This window comes from Onychomys torridus, chromosome 19 (genome assembly GCF_903995425.1).
Source record: "Onychomys torridus chromosome 19, mOncTor1.1, whole genome shotgun sequence".
Classification (NCBI taxonomy): domain Eukaryota; kingdom Metazoa; phylum Chordata; class Mammalia; order Rodentia; family Cricetidae; genus Onychomys; species Onychomys torridus.
The window spans coordinates 40,928,899-40,950,654 of NC_050461.1; the positions used below are offsets into that span (position 1 = coordinate 40,928,899).

Below are 21,756 nucleotides of genomic sequence, written 5' to 3' on the forward strand. Positions count from 1 at the left end.
CCAATGCAGATGTGGAGCAGAGTTAATATTAGCTAATTATAATAATCATATAATATCGCATTTAGTAAGTAGACTAGCTGTCTCAGGCTGGATCCCACACTACACTGGCCAGGTTGGGTGGGCTACTTACTTACAGCCTTCCTTGTAGTCATGATGTAAATTCTCTAACCACATTATGGTTTTAAATGGTTATGAGTTATAAATAAATGTTGCTGAAATCTGCAAACTGCAAAATACTATACCAATGGCAAGATTGAAATAATTAGTGTAATAGATTAGTGGCTAATGGCATGAGTAACAGGATTGAACCCTGCAGTACCTTGTTCTGCTATATGCAGAGGCTGTTATTAATTGGAAAACCTTTAAACATACTGTAGTTGCCCATAGTGACAGTCTCCTCAAAATAGAACAGCTTTCTGCAGCAATCAACTAATAATCTAGACTATGGAAAAGTTGTCTTTAAAAATAAATCTTCCCTTATTTACAATGACACTACATTCTGTGTTATCTCCCAAAAAGTGAACATACAATTATCATATGATTCAGAAATTCTCCTTCTGTGCCTGTAGTTCAAAGAATTGAAAATGGGATTTGTACACCAGTGTACGTAGAGTTAATGTACAGTAACCAAAAGACGGAAACAGCCCAACTGGGTACTGACTGGTGAATGAGTAAACAAGATGTAGCATATGCACATAATGCCATATCATCCAGCCCTCAACAGGAAGGACATTCTGACACAGCTATGACATGGATGTCCTTAACATTGCGTTAAGTGAAATAAGTAAACTCAGAGGTTTGCATAATTATCCTTCTATGAGGTTTGTAAAATAGCGTCCTAGACACAGAGAGTGGAATGGTGGTTTCTGAGGGGTAGGGGGTGTGGGGAATTATTATTAGTTGATGGGGACAGAGCAGTTTAGAGAGATGAGCAGGTTCTAGAGATGCATCATGGTAATTACACAACAAGATGAATATACCTAATACCTTAAAAATTGTTGAGATGAGAAATTTGGTGCTATGTATATGTCACATAATTAAAAATGCGATTTCAGGGACTAGAGAGACGGCTCAGGTGAAGTGGGTAAAAAGACCCTAACTTGGCCCTAGCACCCATGTAAAAGCAAGGCCTGGAGATCCACATATGGGACACCAGTGCTGGGAACAGGAAGGCAGCAGCCAGAGGCAGATCCCAGGAGCTTGCTAGCCAGTCGGTCTAGCTGGAATGTTAAGTTTCAGGGTTAATGACAGTCCCTATCACAAAAACTAAGAATGATAGAAGAAGACATTCAAAATTAGTGAACACACACACACACACACACACACACACACACACACACACAAACACTCTCGGAGGGTTCATATGCCCCATTGAGAACAACATAGTCTGTTGGATTCTTTCTAAGAAAAGAAAAGAAAAATGGAGATTCTTGGAAGTGCCAGGGTTTATAACCACAAAATTGGCTCTAAATGCCTTTTGTTCTAGTGAAGTTTGCCTGTGTGCGTCAGTCAAAACATTTCCTGGTTGTATTGTTGTTGTTTGTCTTGGGGGAAGGCTGGGGGTTGGTTTTTAATTTTTAATTAAATTAAGTCACAAAGAAGATCCAGGACTTTTGCCTGTTGGCACACTGGCTGGGGAAAAAAATGGGGTTTATTCTAAATTAATAAGAGGTGTGCTTTCCTGTGTGACACCTTTCTGGGTGCTGGGAGGGAGAACACTTTGCATCCTGTTTACCAAAGGTGTAGTAAGAGCAGAAGGCAGACAAGTCAGGGATGCTAAGCTCTGCAATGTGTGGTTGTGAGAGCTGAGGAGTGGGGTAAGGAAGTCAACTGAATGATCCAGAGACATTTGTGGAGGAACTGAGAGTTACGTTTATAGACTTGAAAAGCCAATGAGAAGTGCAGACAGAGTCAAATGCCATGGATCGTCTAACTCATGACTGCTGTGATTGTGTGTGTGTGTGTAGGAGGGTGAGTATGCACATGTATGCATGCATATAGAGAGAGCAGAGGTCAGCCTCAGATGTCTTTCCTCTGATACCATTCATCTTTTTATTTAAAGAGACAGTCTCTTGCCAGCCTGGTACTCCCCTAGTAGGCCACAATGGCTGGACAGTGAGCCCCAGGAACCTGCCTGTCCCTGCCTTCCCAACATTGAGGTTATGGACAAGCATTACCACAGCTATATTTTCTGTCATGTGGGTTCTGGGGTTTGAAAGCTCGGGTAGTCAGGTATGTGCAACAAACATGTTGCTGAGTGAGCTGTCCCTCCGTCCGCCCTAACCTTACTGCCACATTATTTGTGGACAAATCTGTTTGCAAAGTTCAGTTTCACCGTGATCATCTAGTGATATGTTAGATATCATCTAGGGATGCCTTCTCATTTTGCAACTGAGGACTATAAATCCTCAACAATTAAGTAATGCATCGGAGAACTTCTGTGTTGATGAGGTTGGGTGGCCATCGCGTGTTGCATTTCTTCCACTCCCGGCATGAAGGTAGTTCATGACACTAGCATGCTTTGTGTGGTGTTGTTATTCATAAGGATTGCTCTGCACTTCATGTGACCCTGTGCTTTTTTGTCCTTAATAGTTTTACAACCAAAGATGAGCTGGGAAAAGCTGGACCTCTTGGGCAGATGGGAGACTCTTCAGAATCCTTCAGTGCCCCAGAGGATGAGGCCCCAAGAGAATACCAAGCCAATGACTCTGACTCAGATGGACCCATCTTGTACACTGATGATGAGGAGGAAGAGGATGAGGATGATGATGATGATGATGATGATGATGATGACGGCAGTGGAGAAAGTAAGAATATTTCTAAGAAGTAGAGGTGTAAGTCGTGTACAGAGAGGCACCTCCTGTGCAACACAAAAGCCTTGTCAGCCACTACCAACCAATATTTTCCTCCCTCACCTTCTCTCAAATTAGAAATATATCTGTCCTAGCTAATACTGGTTGCAAGCCTCTAATCCCCAGAAACATAAGAGGTTGGGGCAAGACCATAGCAAGTTCAAAGCAAGCCTTGGATACAGAGTGAGTTCAGGGCTAGCCTGGGCAACTTCATAAGACCATGTCTCAAACTAAAGAGTAAAAACAGGCTTGGAGGATAGCATAATTCCATAGGTTCAACTCCCAGTACTGAAAAAAAAAAAGTGTGCCTGTCCCAAAGTTTACCTTATGATGACAACTATTTTCAGAAGAGGATACTACAGAGATGTGTCACACCTTTGACAAATGAGTTAGAGTAAATATTTGTCTTGATATGAACATTCTAAGCTTTCTTAGAACAGAGGGGTTTTTTGTTTGTTTTGTTTTTCTATGAAAGTCAAAGGTGGCCATCCCTCCAGGGACCTATTTTTGAAGAAAGAGTGTGGTGGGCTAGGGTGGGGGTTCCCTGGCCTGCTGGAAGTGTTAAAATTTTTCACTCATTGTATGCTGTGGCTTAAAGAGAGGAGAGGGAAGTGAGACAAGAATGGCAAACACTTTGTTGAAGTTACAAATGCTCACTTGTCCACCATCGCAAAGATAGGATGTCTTCTAGAAAGGAAGGATCCCAAAGAGGAATGAAGGCCATGGACTGTGTGTGTCTAATTAGATGACTGGAGTGTGCTGTTATAATGTTGTTGCTGTTGTTGTTTTAAACTTATGAGGAGCATGACGTAGGAGGAATTCACTGTGGGATTGAATTTATAGTTAATTGAAAGTTATTAGTATATTAATGCTTCAATAGAAACGTGATAGTTTCCTCTCTGTAGCATCCATCTGATAGCTACTGACTGCTGGGAGTTTAAGGATGCCTGGGTGACTAAGAGTTAAAGCATTTGTATATAGGGTAGGCTCCTTGCCAGCATGACGCCTGGCTCCGGGGAAGGGGATGACAAGGATTAACTGTACAGAATAAAGAGCGAGGATAAGCTTTTGACTTGAAAAGAAAGCAAAAGCGTTGTGCAATCACTGATTTCCATGATCCACCAAATCAGCAGAATAAACCTCAACTATCTCCGTCCAGATGATGAGGTGATACTTCCAAGCTTGTTCGGTTTTTTTTTTTTTTTTTTTTTTTTTTCAGAACATTAAAAAAAAAAATCCTTCAGTTCTTTTTCAAAATGAATTATCTCCAATTCAAAATCCTTCCCCCCGCTTTGGACTGATTAAGTTTCCCCTCTTGCACGCAAGTAAAGAATTTGGCTCAGGTCCTGTTAAAGTCCAGCCATGTGTAACCAAAGCCCTGCTCGGGTAAAAACTGATGTACCTGTATGTCTGCCCGTTTTCAATCTTCAGGTGCTTTGGCAACTAAGATCCGTCGAAGGGGTACTCTGGCCATCAAACTTGGCAACAGACCGTCTAAAAAAGAACTTGAGGATAAAAACATCCTGCAGCGAACATCTGAAGTAGAAAGGCAGGAAATAAGACAGCAGATCGGGACCAAGCTCGTCAGGTACTTGCTGGCAGAGTGTGTGCAGCAGTAACAGATTCGAGTCATCCCAAAGTCTCCTTTCTGCTTGGGGTCTTGGTGAATTCAGGTGCTCCTGTCCCATCTAGTCTTGGAAATTTGGTCTCAGATGATGAGCCAACCACTCAATGGATTTGCCCTTTGGTCAGTTAGCCAGTAGCTTTGAGATCTTCAGAACGTGTAGCTCAGAGGTAAACAGGCTTTTCCAAATAATAATAATAATAATCAGTTATGAATTCTCAGACTTTGATGGCTGGCTGGTCTCTGTTGGATTATTCAACTGTACCATTGCATAACAAGATGTAAATAACATATAAACAAATGAACACAAGAGTGCGTCCATAAAATGCATTTACCAAAAAGGATAGTACAAGGGATCTGGCCTTCAGTCCACAACTTGCCCAGTCTCTGTTCTAATCTAAGGACTTACTGAGATTTATGTGAAAAGTAGAGGTTCCATCATGTGGGCTGTGAGACTGGAGAAATACCAAGCCTCCCTGGCCTAGCCTTGCCCTGGTCAGGTAAGCATAGCCCTCTGTCCAAACACAGCCCTATAGCTTGGGATGAATGGACCATCAGGCATCACTCCTCACTCCCTACTGCCCAAGTGTACTATAGGCCCTTCTGTTTTTGCCACAAGTGACTGCAGAAGTCCATCGAACTGGGATTTTTAATAGTGATGCATTCCTGGGACGAAACTGTTTTTGATACCAGCATGAACACACACAAGTGTCACTGTTTTCTGCTGGTTTCTCTCATTCTGCACACCCACCAAGGTCTATCACTGGGAGAAGGGAACCAGATCAGGCTATGAAGGTGGAAGGAAGCTGCTGCCCTTGCTTAGAAGCAGGAGGCCCATGTGATCGCTGGAGGAGGTTCAGACCAGGGCTGCCTGGGAGTGTTTGCTGTTCTCCATAGGAGAGAATCTCCAAGGCCCTTCTCTGTTAAAAGGGAGACTTTCAGGGATAGCAGCTGTGGCTCCTATCTGAAGGGAAGGCTCACCTTCCTGAGGAATCCAGGAGGAAGCCTGGGGGTATGCTGTCCCCAGCTCCAGCAACTCCCTCTAGGACTCAAAAAGAAGTCCTGAGTAGTTTGCCAATGGTCTCCTTCTCACTTTTCACCTCAGCCCCAAGCCTGGACCATCTCATTCCTCAGGAAAGAGCAGAAGTCAAAGGAACTCATGTCAAATTAGTCTTCTTAACAAGTAAAAGCAGGGGCCCTTGAGGCCTCAGAAGATAAAGGGACTTTCCTTTATAACAGAAGCAAGTTAGGATCACTGTTCATCTATGATGGATTTCTTTTATACCATCTCCTCTGTACCACATACATGCAAACATGTGACAAATGTGTTTTATTATGTTATTGCCTTTGTTTATGTTTTGTTGTGAAAATTTTTAATCATTGAAAAATAATGCATATAAAATGATAGCAAAATAGGGTAAGCTCACTTAAATGCAAAGAATATTAGTATAGTTTATCATTGTAAAGGATTTTTAAAAGTGAACACTGTGCCTGGATAATCGCTCACTTGGTAAAGCATTTGTTGTGCAAGTGTGAGCCTGGTCTCCATCCTCAGCACCCAGGTAAAAATTGTATTATCTTACAAAAACCCGAGACAAGCCAGAATTAAAGGTTTTTATAAATTATGCTAAATACATTAGTACCTAGAAAAAAACCTAAAACCATTTTTTAAATGAGCAAAGTTTCCCTACTCCTTTCATACTAAATATCTAGTCATCGTTATTTGTAATGGAAAGCTATAAATTATAGGAGCAAAATACTGTTATTATTCCTATTTATATGCCTAGAAAACTCTGAGAAAGATAAAACTGCTACAAAGTAACTTCTGCAAGTCCAAAAATCTGAGGTTAATCAATGAACATCAGCATCATGGTAACACTGTCATAGTAATACAGATGCTGGCACAGAACAGGTGACTATTGCAAGCGGGAGAGAGAGCAGTCCCAGTATTTTCCGCAGCCTTTTTATATAGCTAACTGTTTGTTTAAGAGTTGAGGCTCCAAACACTTCCCATCCAGACAACCACGCAATGGATGGAATGAATTTAGAAAGGAGAGAGAGAGTAAACATTTGTATCAGTGAGGAAAACTCATCAAGCAGGTTGACCAGATGTACCCCTAGCGTGAAGTTTGAAGGAAAGTAGACGCATTTTATAGAATCAGAGCATTGAGGGTGTTTCAGTTTTACAAAAGGAAACCAGACAAATGCCATTTCTTCCAATGTGAGCTAAAGAAAGATCCAAGCTAATTCACTGAGATGGAATGAAAAACCCTTGGGGGCATGTTTCAAAGATGCTTGAGGGCATGAATGATAAACTCAATAGTAAGAGAAGACTAGGCGTAGTCAGAGTCTCTGGGCTAGGGTGGAGCCCAGTGGTAGAGGAATTGCTTAACAAAAATAAGACCCTAGGTTTGATCCTTAGCCCTGCAAATGAACAGACTAATGAATGAATGAATGAGTGGGATGTGTGGCCTTATTTAGAACTGGGAAAAAAAATCTACTGACAAAAATATATCTAAAACAAGACAAAAGATAGCCATTGCTTGATGCCACCCCTGAAACAGTTCTTATATTTAAAGCTCTTATTACTTGGATTACATCGAGTACCTAGTAAAATTAAATGTTTATTTTTAACTTGAATTGCAAATACTTATTGAACCAGCAAAGCACAATTAAAAATGAAACCTGAGTTTATGGGAAAATAACATACATTGTTCTTGATCAATATTTTTGAAGCAGTTTAGCACTGTGATAAAAAATAGCTATAAAGGTATTTCTTTGCCTAATAATTCCATTTTGAGAACATGTGGATGAAGGAAAGGATCTACAATTATTTATTTGAAGAACTTTTTATAAAGATATGTGTTATAAGACTATGGATAGCAAATGACAAGTTAAAACAAACCAAGAATGAACCAAGTAGACAAAACCAGGGCACTGATAAAGTGGTGGGGGGGGAGAGCAGTGTAGCATCCCGTCACTGAACATCAGTCTTCTATGAGTTTCATCAGGGATTTCTTGGAGATGATGCTCAGGCTTCCACAGAAAGAGCAGAAGTGTGAGCATAGATTAGAATGGGTGGAGATGTCTCCATTTCAGTTCTAAACATCCATCTGGGGTACCACCTCTATCTTTTATGAACTAGTATTCAAATGCCACCCATCAAATATTTAATATCTTTGTGAGTACAGACATGATCTATAGCTTTAAAATTTTTTTAATATAGTAGTGTTTTGTTCTTAGTAATATGTAAATGTTAAAGAGTTGCTTTCAGTGAACACAGCACATCTTATACCAGTGAACAGTTCACACAGTTCAAGCTTAGATAAGTCAGTTTAAGTCAAATGCGATAGGAGTGGATCTTGACCCCAGCGTTTGCTCATGTTTTAATTTAAGCAAGTCAGTTTAACTCCCTTTCTTTGTCTGCAAGGTGGGAGCTGGCCCTTGCCTTGCTGAATTGTTCTGAGGATTCCCAACACTTTAAGCATCTAGCATGATACAAGGGCAAGGGCTGTTTAATATTCTCCCATGGGGCTAAAGAACCCAGAAGCTTCCACTCTTAATGCCAGATGACCGTCAAGGCCCCATTTTAATCAACTGTAGGATTTTAGAAGGTAGGAAAGGAAAAGAAAGCATTCCAGAAGAAGGAAGTTCCTTCAGGAAGAGAAAGCTAGCACACTTGGGTTTGACAAACTGTAGTCCATGGACAGTACATACACATAGCACACAGTGTAGTCATGACAAAGAATCCAACTGCATAGGTACCATTGCTCCCTGGAGCCTTTTGTGGACTCAGTCCCTCACCTTCATTTCAGAGTGGTCCCAATGGAGGTCTAACTTCAATGAAAATTTGAGAAAATTTACATAAATTCAGCCTACATCCTGAGGCAATCTTTCACAGCAATGAACAACAAATTAATCATGTAAACAAGACCAAGAACAAAGTAATAAGGAGTTTCTAAGAGTTCCTGCTCTCTTGTAAAGCAGTTAACTACTAATCCTGGATGAGCCTGGCTTATCTCAACAGCAGGGAAGAAAGGGCCGCATAGCTTAAGATAGCATAGTATAGAATATGTTCGCTTGCAGTGCCTGATGCAGGATTTCCCTTCAAACCCTGGGCAGCATAGATTGAGCAACTCATACGTTGGCGTGAACTTTGCAGCAGCAGCAGATTTGAGGCCCCAGTACCCTGTACATTAATTAAGCAAGCTATCAGCTAAGCTGCTGTAACTTGTCAGGAATACAGGAGTTCAAGCAATGTATGTTGATTTCTTTCATACCAGACAGTCAGAGGAAGCTGGACCACCCAGCATGATGGAAAATTTCTCCTTCTCTTCTCATAGACCTAACACCCCGACTCCTTCTGTTTTGTACATTTCTTTTGGCCCTGGGGAATCTTATCTACAAGATCAAAGCTCATACATAATACCATGTTCGAGTGTAGCCTATGCAAGAAAGAAATGGAAGCAGGGACCGCACACTTATCTGTGTTGAGGAGTACAAACAATTTAACAAAGCTCACTCTTGCTCATGTCCCCTTGAAAGAAGTCAGTTGCTTCCCATACCTAGCTAAGGAAGCTATGACCTATAGGCATTTGCCCAGCCAAAAAGTCAGATGCCTGTCTTCCAAGGATGGGTAGAGAAGCGAAGACATGTGGAAGTCTAAGCCACATTCAGTAGTCTACAAACAGGAAGGAGACATTTATTTTAAAGGCTTAAAATTTTATTTTTATTTTTCAAGATGTGACAATGTCTAGCTTTGCTGGTTCATTCATATCTTCTGCCAAATGGACCTCATTTTTAACTCAGGGTGTATTCATTTTGTAAACTGTAGCATATCATCTTATCATTGTAGAAGACTCAGCCAGAGGCCAACAACTGAAGAATTAGAGCAAAGAAACATCTTAAAACGTGAGTATATGTTGCTATACCATGATCCCTCAGGTGATCAATAACAAGGTGCCCCAGAGACAAACCATCCATCAGGAGGGAAACATGATTCACAACTGACTGTAATGGCCCATGTATGTCATATATATTAGTAGACGTTTACATATTTGAAAAATAATTTCTTGGTTTTCATATTTCATTTTATGACTTTAAGCCTGATATTCCCTAAAGTGGAGTCCTGGTCATAGCAATTATTTCTGAGAAAAATCAAATTTATCCCATATGTTCTTTTGCCCAAATATTAAAGCAAATGCTCTAGTCTGCTTTCAAAGAACTGCCAAGGAAAGGATCCACAAGGAAATCAATCAAACATTCCTATATTGTTATGAATAATACAGTTTGTTGCTAGGTTGGACAAAAGTCCCAGTTTAAAATGATGGTTAGAGGGATTTTTCAAGGCATTTCATTTTCCATTGTTGTGATAGCTCTTCTTCTTTCTTGAATTCTTTGTGGTTTCTTGAGCCTTAAAGAGTTCTCCATTCATTTCCCACTTGATTTTTCCATTCTGACTTCTGGTGGCAAAGTGTGGGAGATCCCACTAGAAACACAGTTTGTCCCGCCGTTCTCAGGATGGCCACTAGCCTCAGTGAGTAAAAAAGCAAGCCGAGCTATACTTCTGGATACTAACCTAGTTCCAGAGGAGCCTTTTAGTTTATGAAATACCAAAATACAGGAACGATCAGCACTCCGGGCAGACTGCAATAGTAGTGAGCCATTGGCATGGGGACATCCTTTTCAACCAAGCCTGCAGAGTACAGTCAGCCTGCTGGATGACCCCATGCTTTAATATGAGTTATTTTCTTCTGTAAAGGAAAAAAAAGATTTTTGTAGCATATTTATAGGGCTTTTGCTGTAACTGAAAGAGCCCAACAATGAGCATTTACCAGTGCTAGAAGGACCAACCACCCAGTCTGTAGCATCTCTCCCCTGCTGTGCTTTTTCTGGCTGTTTGTGAGTATGAGCTGAATAGCACCCATCAAAGTGCCTGCTAATATGCAGAAATGCCCTTTGGAAAGACAAAGAGCTTATAGCTACAACCTAAGCATTTTTACCTGAGCAACATCTAATGTTGACATGAAAACAAAACCCTAAGGTGCCAAAAGTGTTTTCCATGAGGAGTTCCTAGGACATACTCTCTAAGTTCATGTTTAAGCTCCAGGGGGAATGCAAGCCCCTGCAAGTACTGAGGGTATGTCTTCTTGGATGTCTGATGAAATACTTTGAAAAGAAGGCCTTGCAAGTTCTGGTAATCCTGTCCTTTGGGACTGATGTGCCAAGCCACACTGGAGTTTAGTTATTTGAGGAACTCTTTCATGGATCCGGAAATTTATTGCATGTTGATCTTAAGTGCTGTATTGGCTTCTGTACCCTCTGTTTTCCTGGAGGTTCGGGCAAGAGTGAAGCCCCCAAATCAACTTCAGACTTGATTCCAGCCCTGTTTTACTTCCTTCTAAGTTCATGTTGATTCTGGACAGTGGAGGTCCTATTTCCAATCTAGAGAGGCTGCTGACTGGCTCCTGATCCCCTGACATGGGCCAAGGGAAGCAGGCTGAGCTGGGGGTGGTGGCGGGTTGGGGATGGGTGGGTGGTGTTCTTTCCAGTGAGCATCACAGGGGCTGAGCCCGCAAACACTTCATTCATCCCCCTTCTACATTCCTCCATACTTTTCTCTTTTTCCTTGTTTATTTCATCTCAAGTTTTTTGTTCAAAAGCAGCAACAGTATCTAAATAAAGACACCAGAAAACTGTCTGTGACTGGCACAGTATGATTTTTAAGGTCACATAGGCCATCTCTTGAGGGCTAGGAAACTGATTGAAAGCATAGAGTATTCAAGAGTTCTCTAATGGAAACCCACCACCCCTTTAGTCACTATGACTGAGATGGCAGGAAATGAAATGCCAGTAGCTGTTCTCTGAGGACGTGGGACAAGCTTGACATCTTAGCATCATGTCCCTTATGCTCCACACTTGGTTTCTTCCCTGTGTTAGAGTGGTTTTCTTTAACTACATTTATATTGTGTAACATATAAACTATATAATATGTATAAGTACATGTTATATAACACGTAAACTATATTTATATTTGATTATTCATTTTCAAACCAGTCCCTTAAAATCAAGAACATACATAGAGATATCTTTTCCTGCCTCTGGCTGATCAGGAAAAGTGATATGGATAGGACATCTTTTCCATACAGGACCTGAGAAAGGATGCATAGCTCTTGGGTGCAGCTGTGTCGTTCCAGCTGTGTTTTCCATAGAGAGAGAAAAAAAAATGACCCAGGCCACTGGTTTCTGAATCTTTTTCTTCAACAATTAACTATGAAATTTTTTAAATCTACAAAAAAAAATTGAAGGAATTTTATGGAGAGCAACTCACCATGTATCTGCCATCTATGTTCTACTGTTGACATCTTTATCATGTACTACCCATCCATTGATTTATGTTCATATATATGTATGTATACACACACACACACACACACACACACACACACACACACATTCAAAAGTTTACAAATGTATTTTCGTTTGTTGAAAATACTTCCATGAGGCCAGTGAGATGGCTCAGCAGGTTAAGGCTCTGACACCAAGTCTGACAACTTGAGTCTAATCGCCAGGACCCACATGAATCTACATGAATCCACTTCTACAAAATTTATTCTCTCCACATGTGTGCTGTGGCAGTGTGCTTATGAACACACACACACACATGCACATGCATACACATACACACACACACACACACACACACACACACACACACACACACACGAGTAAATAAATGAATAAATGTTTAAAAGATAAAACAAAACAAAACAAAAACCACTCACATGGAAACATGTCAAGGAAACCGGGAAGAACATGTAGGGGAAGCCCAGGTCATTGCACACAAATCGATGGTTCAGGAATACACTTCTGTTCTGGTTGTTGCTCCTGCTCTCTGTGACCTCTGAGCTCATTAACACCATGCTGGGGCCTGACCCTGGCTAGGCAGTCAGGTTTCTGCAGTGCCTGCTGCCATGAAAGCACATGTATTGATGGAGTGTTTATTCAGACACTTCTCTGGGGCCATCTTAAGTGGCACCCTTATGCTCTGATGCAAGACACTGACCAAGAGTTCTGTCGAATCCTTCATGAAAATCCTTCAGTCCTTCCCAGTGCTCAAAACAGTTTACGTCATATTGTACAGTTAGTCCTCCAATTAATCGAAAAGTGAAGGGAATGTACCCGAAGTGAACATCTCGGTGAATATTTAAGTACCAGTATCAAGATGTCCCCTTGTCCCTGTACCACTCCGCAAAGACTCAGAGGCTACCCCATGGCAGCTCCCCTCCATCCCTCACCCTCTTTAGAAGTATCACTTCAGACATGGGAAATGTTAAAGGCCAGTTAGTTCCTACTGTCAGGGAAGAGTTCCCAGATAGTTAAAACCCTGTTTACTTAAGCTCCCTAATCCGCTCTTCCTTTCTTAAACGTTACCGACTATCACTTTGTTGTACAACATCCTTAAAAGGGTAAAACTAATATTCCCTTTAAAGAAATGACATTTTACGTAAATATGAAAAACTTTTAGGATTTTTTGTTTGTTTGTTTTTGAAAATGCCTTTAAGAAATGCAGCATGGGGGTTGGGGTGCTGGAGAGGTGGCTTAGCAGTCCAGGGCACTGGCTGCTCTTGCAGAAGACCTGGGTTCAATTCCCATCATTCACATGTCAGTTCACAACCATCTGCAACTTCAGTTCCAGGACATCCAATGCCCTCTTCTGACCTCTGTGGACCCCAAGCACACACGGTGTGCAAACGTAAATGAAGGCAAAAAATTCATAAAATAAAATAAATAAATTTGACTTTTTAAAGTCACTCTTTAAAAAAAAAGAAAGAAAAAGTGAAGCATGGTAGGCATATAGGAAGAAGTGACTAAAATTATACTTAAGGAATATATTATTTCTTATTGTATCATCACAGCTCTTGCCTTGTAATATGTATAATAGACAATTCACCAGCTTCATTCCATTCACGTTAAGTAATTGGCCCTTTGGATACACTTTAACGGTATAGATAGACATGTTTCTGTGAAGCAGTCACCCAAGCTTACAGTTCATTCATAATAAGAAATCCAAGTTATAACCAAATCCATGTGATGCAGGAACTTTAAGTGTCTCTTGTCTGAGGGTGATTTCGGTTTGTGTCACTGTGTATGATTACATGGATCATCTGTGTCACGTGTAAATCAGAAAAAGTATTTCAGAAGAAAACAGAAACTTCGTTATGTCCAGAGGAAAAAAACAAAACATGTATAGAGAATACAGCCTGGTCAATAAGCAAATACCTGTAGGTGCTGTATATACTCAAGACTGACTTTTTACTCTTGAAGCCAGTAACCTTAGTGGTGAAAAGTCAATTTGAATGTTTACAATAAATATATTTTGGAGTTAGGGGAATTGCTCAGTCAGTAAAGTGTTTGCTATGTAAGCCTCGAGACCTAAGTTCTGTCTCCAGCACCCATTTTAGAAAGCTGGATGTGATGGGGCACACTTACCATGTCAGTGCTGGTGAGGCAGAGACAGGTGGATTACTGGAGCTTTCTGGCCAGATACCACAGCCTAGTCAATAACCCTCAGGTCCTAGTGAGAAACACTGTCTTAAAAACCAAGGTGGGTAGCACCACACACACACACACACACACACACACAGAGAGAGAGAGAGAGAGAGAGAGAGAGAGAGAGAGATTAAAAAATAAAACGTTTTCATAAAAAAGAATTTTTCTGAAGACTTAGTTGATTCTGAAGACTTCACTAGAATCTTTAGAATATAAGTATTGTACATATTCTGCTCTGAAGTGAAAACCAATAACTTACTTAACACAGATGAGATACAGGAAGAAACAGACAGGAGCTTTGCAAATATGCATCCCATAAATCCTGAAGGCTGTCTGTTTCTTTAAAAATTCTGAACTTTTTTTTTCAATCCCATCTGCTGTACTGCATGAAATTGTACTACTTGATGAAGCACCAGAGAACAAGACGACTTTGGAAAGTTAAACTCCACAAGAAAATAAATAATTTCCACCCGCAGTACATCTTGACCCCATTCAGAACACTGGTTTAAAAGCCAAGTCCCAAGGAATGCTTACATTTTGCTTCTATGGAAACATAGGAAGACAAATCAAATATTTTGGTTGGGCTTGAATGGAAGTCAGCAGCTCAGACGTGCATGGGATGGTTCTAATTTGTTTTTTTAATGTGCTTTGGAGTTTTCACATGAAGATCAGATCCAGAAGTAGATTTTTATCTGAATTCTGGTAGATATTGTGTTTCTAAGACCATGAGGTGGTCAGCAATAGTATGGGCATAGAACAAGAAATCAGGAAGCAATGAGGTTTAAAATCAGTGAAGTAAGTCAGCCAGTTCCATAAGGAAGCATCCTTGCATGTATGCACACATATTCCATGTATATGACCACTCTTTCTGCAGAATCCTTTGATACATTTCTAAGGTGATGGCTTGTTTAATCAGCACATGCCAGAGCTGGGTAACTGTTGGTGATAGACTTTTCTGTTTACACCGTCATCTCTAGTAACTGCACTTATGCCTCCCTCCCCTAATAAACAGAAAAGAACGAAGAAGAGGAGCAGGAAGCAAAGATGGAACTCAAACGGAGACTCAGCCGGAAGGTGATAATGTTTTGACTGCTAATGAGCTTGTGTGTTCTGGGATACAGTTTATTTTGTTAGCTACAAGCCCACTCTTTACGTGTGACTGGGATGTTTAGGGATGAGCGCTCCTATTAGATCATTGTATGATCCAAGGCATTCAAATCAATAATGCATAAAAATCAGTTATTTTTCTCCTTGCATGCTATGTTCATTTTGAAAAAATAAGTGTGTACATTGCATTGACTGATTATGACAATACGTATTTTAATTTTAAAAGGTTTAAATACAAAAAGGAAAATGACATACGCAAATCTTCCATTTAGAGAGCCAACATTAGCATTTTAGTATATTTTTATGTCTTTAATGAGATTTAAAAATACTCACAGTTTCCATTTAGTCTTGGAAATACTAAATAAGTATTTTATTAATGGTTTGTCACTGTTGTGCAGCAGACCTGGCTAAGTAATTCATTGAGTGAATTTGACCACAGTGTTACCCAGATTGACAAATGGCTTATCTCTAGAACTTAGGCAATTGTTTCCACTTATTTACAACAATACATACCTGCTTGCAAGGGCACGACTTTCTTCTTCTGTGTCAAAAAATAATAGCCTTTGGAAAAATTAAGGATGATCAGAATTTATATTTCATTACAAATCCATCTAGTGGTTTCTCAGACATATCTTCCATACCTAGAAGAGAACAGGGGGACTAAAATATGACCCCATAGTCAAGCATGTGGCCTGACTCACATTGTTGAGGGCTGGCTGGAGTGCTCACAGCAAAAGCATTCCAAGGTAGGTCTGGGTTTCTTTCATGTAGAGGATTATTCCAGCCTTATTCTTGGTGCTTGTAAATCAAAGACACCCCCAGGGCTAGCCACATTAGATATGGTGATAAATTTGAATGGGACAGAAGACTCACAAAGGAATCCCCAAAAGCAGACATGTCAGAAAGATCGCAAGGACTGTTCTCCAGGAAGCCTCCTTCATCTGCCAGTCAGCCGCTCTGGCTGTGGATGGCCAATGCAGGACCTGTGTCCTTCTCCCCAGGAAGACCACACTGTAGCTACACCTTTCTCTGAGGCACTTCTGCTGAGAACACTGCATTTCTCCATATATGTCAGGAAAGCCAGAAGCAGACACTCATTTCCACTTTCTAGGAGTTTCATAGCTTCTGGGTCAGTCTGTCAGCCACCAAGATAACCATCCTCGAGCTGTATTACTAGTGGGCCTTTGCCATCGTGTGTTCCTGTGTCAGAGATGACAGGCAAGCGTTAGTCTTAGCGCCAGGCATGTTGTAGGGAATCGCACAATACAGAGGGTTGCCAAGGGCTGACCTAGCTAGCAGTGATGATTTTCTGGTCTGGAAATGAGGGCACGCTGCTTTCTAGGTCTCATTACAAATTCCCAAGATGCCATTGCTTTTCTTTTAATACCTGAAAGTGACCTTAACTTTGAAGTGTTCCAGACAGAAAACTTGCTGCCTAGAGGTTATAAACGTGTAACTGATCTCTGCCTTTCCCTCCTACCCTCCTGTAGCTCAGCCTAAGACCTACTGTGGCAGAGCTACAAGCCCGAAGGATCCTGCGATTTAATGAGTATGTAGAAGTCACTGATTCTCCCGACTATGACCGCCGAGCTGACAAGCCCTGGGCCAGGTTGACACCTGCAGACAAGGCAAGTCTCTCAGTGACCTTTTGTGCTTCCAAAACCTGCTTCCAAAACCTTAAGTGGTCATGTGGCGTAATAGCAATACAGTTCTTTCAACTAGACTTCAGAGAAAGCTCGCCCTTAGTTGCTGTATAACCTGTCCTCATTCAAGCGTAGTTGAGGAAAGTCTCCTCGTTGTGATAGTCAACCTGGGCTATCAGCTTGACTGGACTGCAAAATTCCTAGGAGATCATAAAGTATGCATGCAGGTGTGTTTGTTTTCGAGCATTCCTAGAGGCAACTACATCAAGAAGTCTCTGGTCTACGCTACGAAGTGGTAGCACGTACGCCTTTAATCCCAGTACTTGGGAGGTAGAGGCAGGTGGATCTCTGTGAGTTCGAGGCCAGCCTGGGCTACAGAGCGAGATCCAGGAGAGGCGCAAAGCTACACAGAGAAACCCTGTCTTGAAAAACAAACAAACAGAAAAAAAGAAAAGAAAAGAAAAAAGTCTCTGGTCTAAAATGAATTAATCCCTTGGCAGATTTGTAATTTTATTGGGCACTGGTGAGGGGTAATAGGTAAGGCCTAGTTGGAGGCAAGAGTATGGTGTCAGGAATGTCCTTGGGAGTTACGTCAGGTGGCAGCCTTGTCTGATATCCACTTTGCTGCTCTTAGGCCACTGTAGTGGGAGCTTCTTTTCTCCATCTTGTCTCCATTACACCATCCCCTGATGGGCTCACAGCTCTGACACTGTAAGCTCAAATAAATCTTCCCTTAAGTTGTTTCCAAGAAGTGTTCCATAGCCCAGGAATAATACCAACCATTTGTTTTTAAGTTTTTCATCTTACCTATTTGCCAGTATCCCTAACAGTGAGTTCATAATATTTTACTCTCAGCAAAATCTGGTGTTGAATAAATACATGCCGAACCTGTAAAACCGGGTATTTAATGATACAGTGTAGTGATATTTCTTAAATAAGCGTTGCATTTTGTAAAGCATGCACTATGTGTAAAGCACACGTTGGAGACGTTTATCCAAAAAATGACTTTCCCACCAATAGAAACGAAAAATAGGAAGAAATACAACAACAGGAGGGGGGAAGTTGGGCTGCAGGTCTAGCTCAGTGACAGACCACTTGCCTATCATGGATGAGTCCCTGAGTTCAAGCCCCAGCAGGGCTGAAAAGAGAAGGGGGAGGGGACGCAGCTCAGAAAAGCATCCCAGGAACATTTAGAAGCAAGTAATAGAGGAATAGTGTAGGAAAAGCCTCTGTAAGATGTGAAAAGAGAAGACACATCGGCCCAGAAGGAGAGAGGCAGGAGGATGACCTTGAGTGTTTACTAGCCAGTGGGAGAAGCATTTCAGAGGACTGACTGCTGAAAGATGAACATAAGGATGAACACAGTTCCCAGATTCTCGGCCTTGAAGGGAGGAGATAGAGTGAGTTCATTCATTAGCCTAAGTGAGTAAACTTGGAATGGAGGAGGGGCATCCAAATGAAGTCTGTGTTTGTTGTTGTTGTTGTTGTTTTTAATTTAGGGGATGAATTTTTATTATTATTTAAATTTTTAAAAATTTACGTGATTTGGAATTTTGTCTGTATGTATGTCTGTATGAAGGTGTTTTGGTATCCTGGAACTGGAGTTACAGACAGTTGTGAACTGCCTTGTGGGTGCTGAGAATTGAACCCAGGTCCTCTGGAAGAGCAGCCAGTGCTCTTAAACCATTGAGTCATCTCTCTAGCCCAAGGGGAGTGGGAAGAAATTTTTAACAATTTTTAACTTGAAAAAAGGAGCCAAAACACAGGGAAGGTAAAGTCTACAAGAAGAGGAAGCATTCAAGCAGGACATAATCATTAGAGCAACAGGCCAACGTTTAGTAGACAGCAAGAGGAGGCCATGGAGGGTGGGATGGTCAGCATAGGCTGCAACAGGCACCAAGGGAGGAGGCTATGCACAGATGCCTCGCTGTACAAGCAGATTGTCAAAGGCATACAGGAAATAGTTTCCACTTCTGTGAGCTGCTGGTCTTCTGCCCATCTTCTCTTGACTTGTTAATTCATAGGAGTTCTTCATAGATCCATGTCTATGTAATTTGAAATTAAGCGCATGCCTTCTTCCATTTGAGGACGTTCCAACTCTGTTTATGGGACTTTTTGGTGAAAAAGAGATGCCTTAATACAGTTGAGTGTAGTTAAACTCTTTCCTTTCTGTGTTATAATTTGGTTTTGGGGTTTTTTAACTCTTCATGGTCCAGAAGGAAGGCTCATCAGGTAAAAAGCACTTGCTTTGCAAGCCTCATGACCTAAGCTCCATTCCCAGGACCCCTATGGTGGAAGGAGAGAAATGTCAGGCACACACAGTAAATAAATACATTTTAAAAGTCTACCCCTCATGTATGAGATGTGTCATTAGATGTGTAGAATTAACTGCATTTTTGTTATAAAAATTTTGTTATGAAGCTCTATCTCAAGAAATGACTTATTCTCTAAAGCTTCTTTTACTTAATGTTATTTTAAACTGTATTAGCAAATTGAATTACCTCAGGTTACCTTAGTACTGTAGATTTAGACTGCAAACCAGGTGGACAGTAAGCTTATGGGTCCAAATCCTCAGCCTACATTTCCGACCCACCCCATACCAGCTCCAACTCCAAGTCCCCTTTGGTGTCCTCTGAGGTTTGGTAGCTCAGGCCAGCTTTGCATTGGGATGTTCCATTTGGTCTCCTCCATCTTCCATATCTAGCCTGCTTTTGAAAATGACTGCTCATATTCACCAGATTTAATGCAAGTATCCTCAAGTCAAAGACATTTTCAATGTTTGCTTTCCTTTTCCAGGCTCCCTTTCTTTATTTCGCCCCATGACCCCTACCCCCACCCCCCACCCTCACCCCCACCCCCCACCAAGAAGTTTCTTTCTGCTCTCTTATCAGAAATTCAATACATTTAAGATAATTTTTAATGCTATGTTTACCATTTTCATTGTTTTTCAATGGAAGGGTTAATCAAGGCACCTAGTGTATCATATTGCAAGAAATGAATTTCTTCCGGTCACTCTCCTTTCAGCTGTGGGCTTTCATCGTTCTCCCCTCATTCAGTGACTTGTAGTTGACACTGCTACAGCCACTGTCCCCATACAGTAAACTACCCTCAGCTTAGTGATGAAGAACAGAGTTCCATAGATCTTACAGATTTCATAGGTTGGAATATATTCAAGGACCATTTGGACAACTCTGCATGCCATGAAGTTGACTAAGTTTACTCAGGATCAACTCTCCAATGTGTCTCAAACATTGGTTGCCATGCCCAGAGGTGGAGCTCAGCTGGGCCACCCACAGAACTTCCTACACATGGCCTCTATAGTGCAAGTCATCAGACCTCTTCCCTCAGCTAGCTTCCCTCACAGCAGATATCTGTCCCCAGAGAGCCTAGCAAAAGATGTATCTTCTGTGATTGGTGTAATAAAAAGCTGAACAGCCGATAGCTAGGCAGGAAGTATAGGTGGGATTTCTGGGGAGAGAAAGGAAGAGGAGGAGGAATCTAGTCACGTGAGAGATGCCAGGAGACATGGAGAAGAAACAGGAGGTGCAAGATGTAAGAGAGGTAACCCCATGTGGCAGAAGGTAGATTAATATACGTGGGTTAATTTAAGTTATAAAAGCTAGTTAGGAGCAAGCCTAAACTATAGGCTAAGCTTTCATAATTAATAAGAAGTCTTCATGTTGTTATTTGTGAGCTGAAGCCCAAAGGAAAAGCTGACTACAGAAGTCACTCAAATTGTACGTCTGCTTTGTTCTGTTGGTTCCAGGTGAGTCCTAAGGCCAGCTCAGAACCCAGGGAAGAGGGGTGGAAAGCTCTCCCTCTTGTTAGGAGAGCAGCGAGCGAGGTCAGATTGTGTAGACTGAAGGTAATATTCTAGCCATCTTAGAAAAGTATGATTTGGCACATCTATTGCCAGCCACCTCATTATTCAAATGCCAACCTTTAGAAAGGTCAGATAAACAGTAAAATCCTCCACTGTGCCGGAGAGACAGTCTACATGACTAACCACCCTTCTATGCAAGCTCAATTTCCATCCCCCAGAAGAGCCCTTCCTAGACTTGGTTCTGTTCATAGGAGGCCCAGCTCATCCACCTCAGCTATGATGGGCAGAGATTTTTTATTATTATTATTTTTTTTTTGGTGTGGTTTTTTTGTTTTGTTTTTGAAGAACATTTTGAACTGAGACAAAGATAGGCTTTTGTCTTGGACTTGTTAAATGTAGGGGAGTTAGGCCTGGTCAGGTTTTCTTCTGCAAGCATGGTTTCTGTTCTGGAGTACTCTGAAGACATAGGAGTCTCACATCTCCCTTGAACATGACACCTGAGCCCCAGGGCAGAGCCAGAGTCCCTCCTGACTTACTTTCCCTCATGGAAATCTTGTACATTTATCCCGACATATGATTAAGGTCTAAAAGACAAAATTTTTAGGGCTGTTTTTATTGTGTCTGTGTTCCCTATGAGAAGAGTACGTTTCCTAAAAGTAAGAATATGTTTTAGACTGAAAAAATGTATACTTTTAAAGGTAGAATGTAGAAAAATCCAAAAATTGAACATGCTGTTTATGTGTAGTATGTTTTGTACATGCAAGTGATCTGTCTGTGTATAGTGTGATTTGTGCATGAAAGTGGTGTGTGTTTGTTATCAAATAGCTGAATATCCAGACTCACAAACAGGAAAAATCAACAAATGGGGCTTAGATCAGTGCATGGTATTTTTATAAATGTCTAAAAATACTGTTTTCTGTAGCTCTACAGAGTGAGTTCCAGGAAAGGCACAAAGCTACACAGAGAAACCCTATCTCAAAAAAAAAAAAAAAAGGAAAAAAAGAAAAAAAAATACTATTTTCTACATAACACCAAGAAAAATTCAGTAATTTCACACCACTGTTCTAAGGGGCTAGGTAGATGGCTCTGTAGAGAAAGTATGCTCAGCAAGCATAAAAACCACAGTTCGGATCCTAGGGCCTCATGTGAGGAAGC

General features: G+C 41.1%; 1 protein-coding gene across 1 annotated transcript in view; it reads left to right on the top strand.

Moving 5' to 3' along the window:
- The window catches only part of Phactr2 (phosphatase and actin regulator 2), a 238,157-nt gene extending 221,265 nt beyond the window's left edge, over positions 1-16,892 (top strand). The window contains exons 7-11 of the mRNA XM_036168691.1: positions 2,593-2,807; positions 4,284-4,440; positions 9,332-9,387; positions 15,041-15,102; positions 16,626-16,892. Of these exons, the coding sequence (XP_036024584.1) occupies positions 2,593-2,807; positions 4,284-4,440; positions 9,332-9,387; positions 15,041-15,102; positions 16,626-16,892 (757 nt within the window). The remainder of the gene's footprint in view (positions 1-2,592; positions 2,808-4,283; positions 4,441-9,331; positions 9,388-15,040; positions 15,103-16,625) is intronic.
- Positions 16,893-21,756: the final 4,864 nt, after the last annotated feature.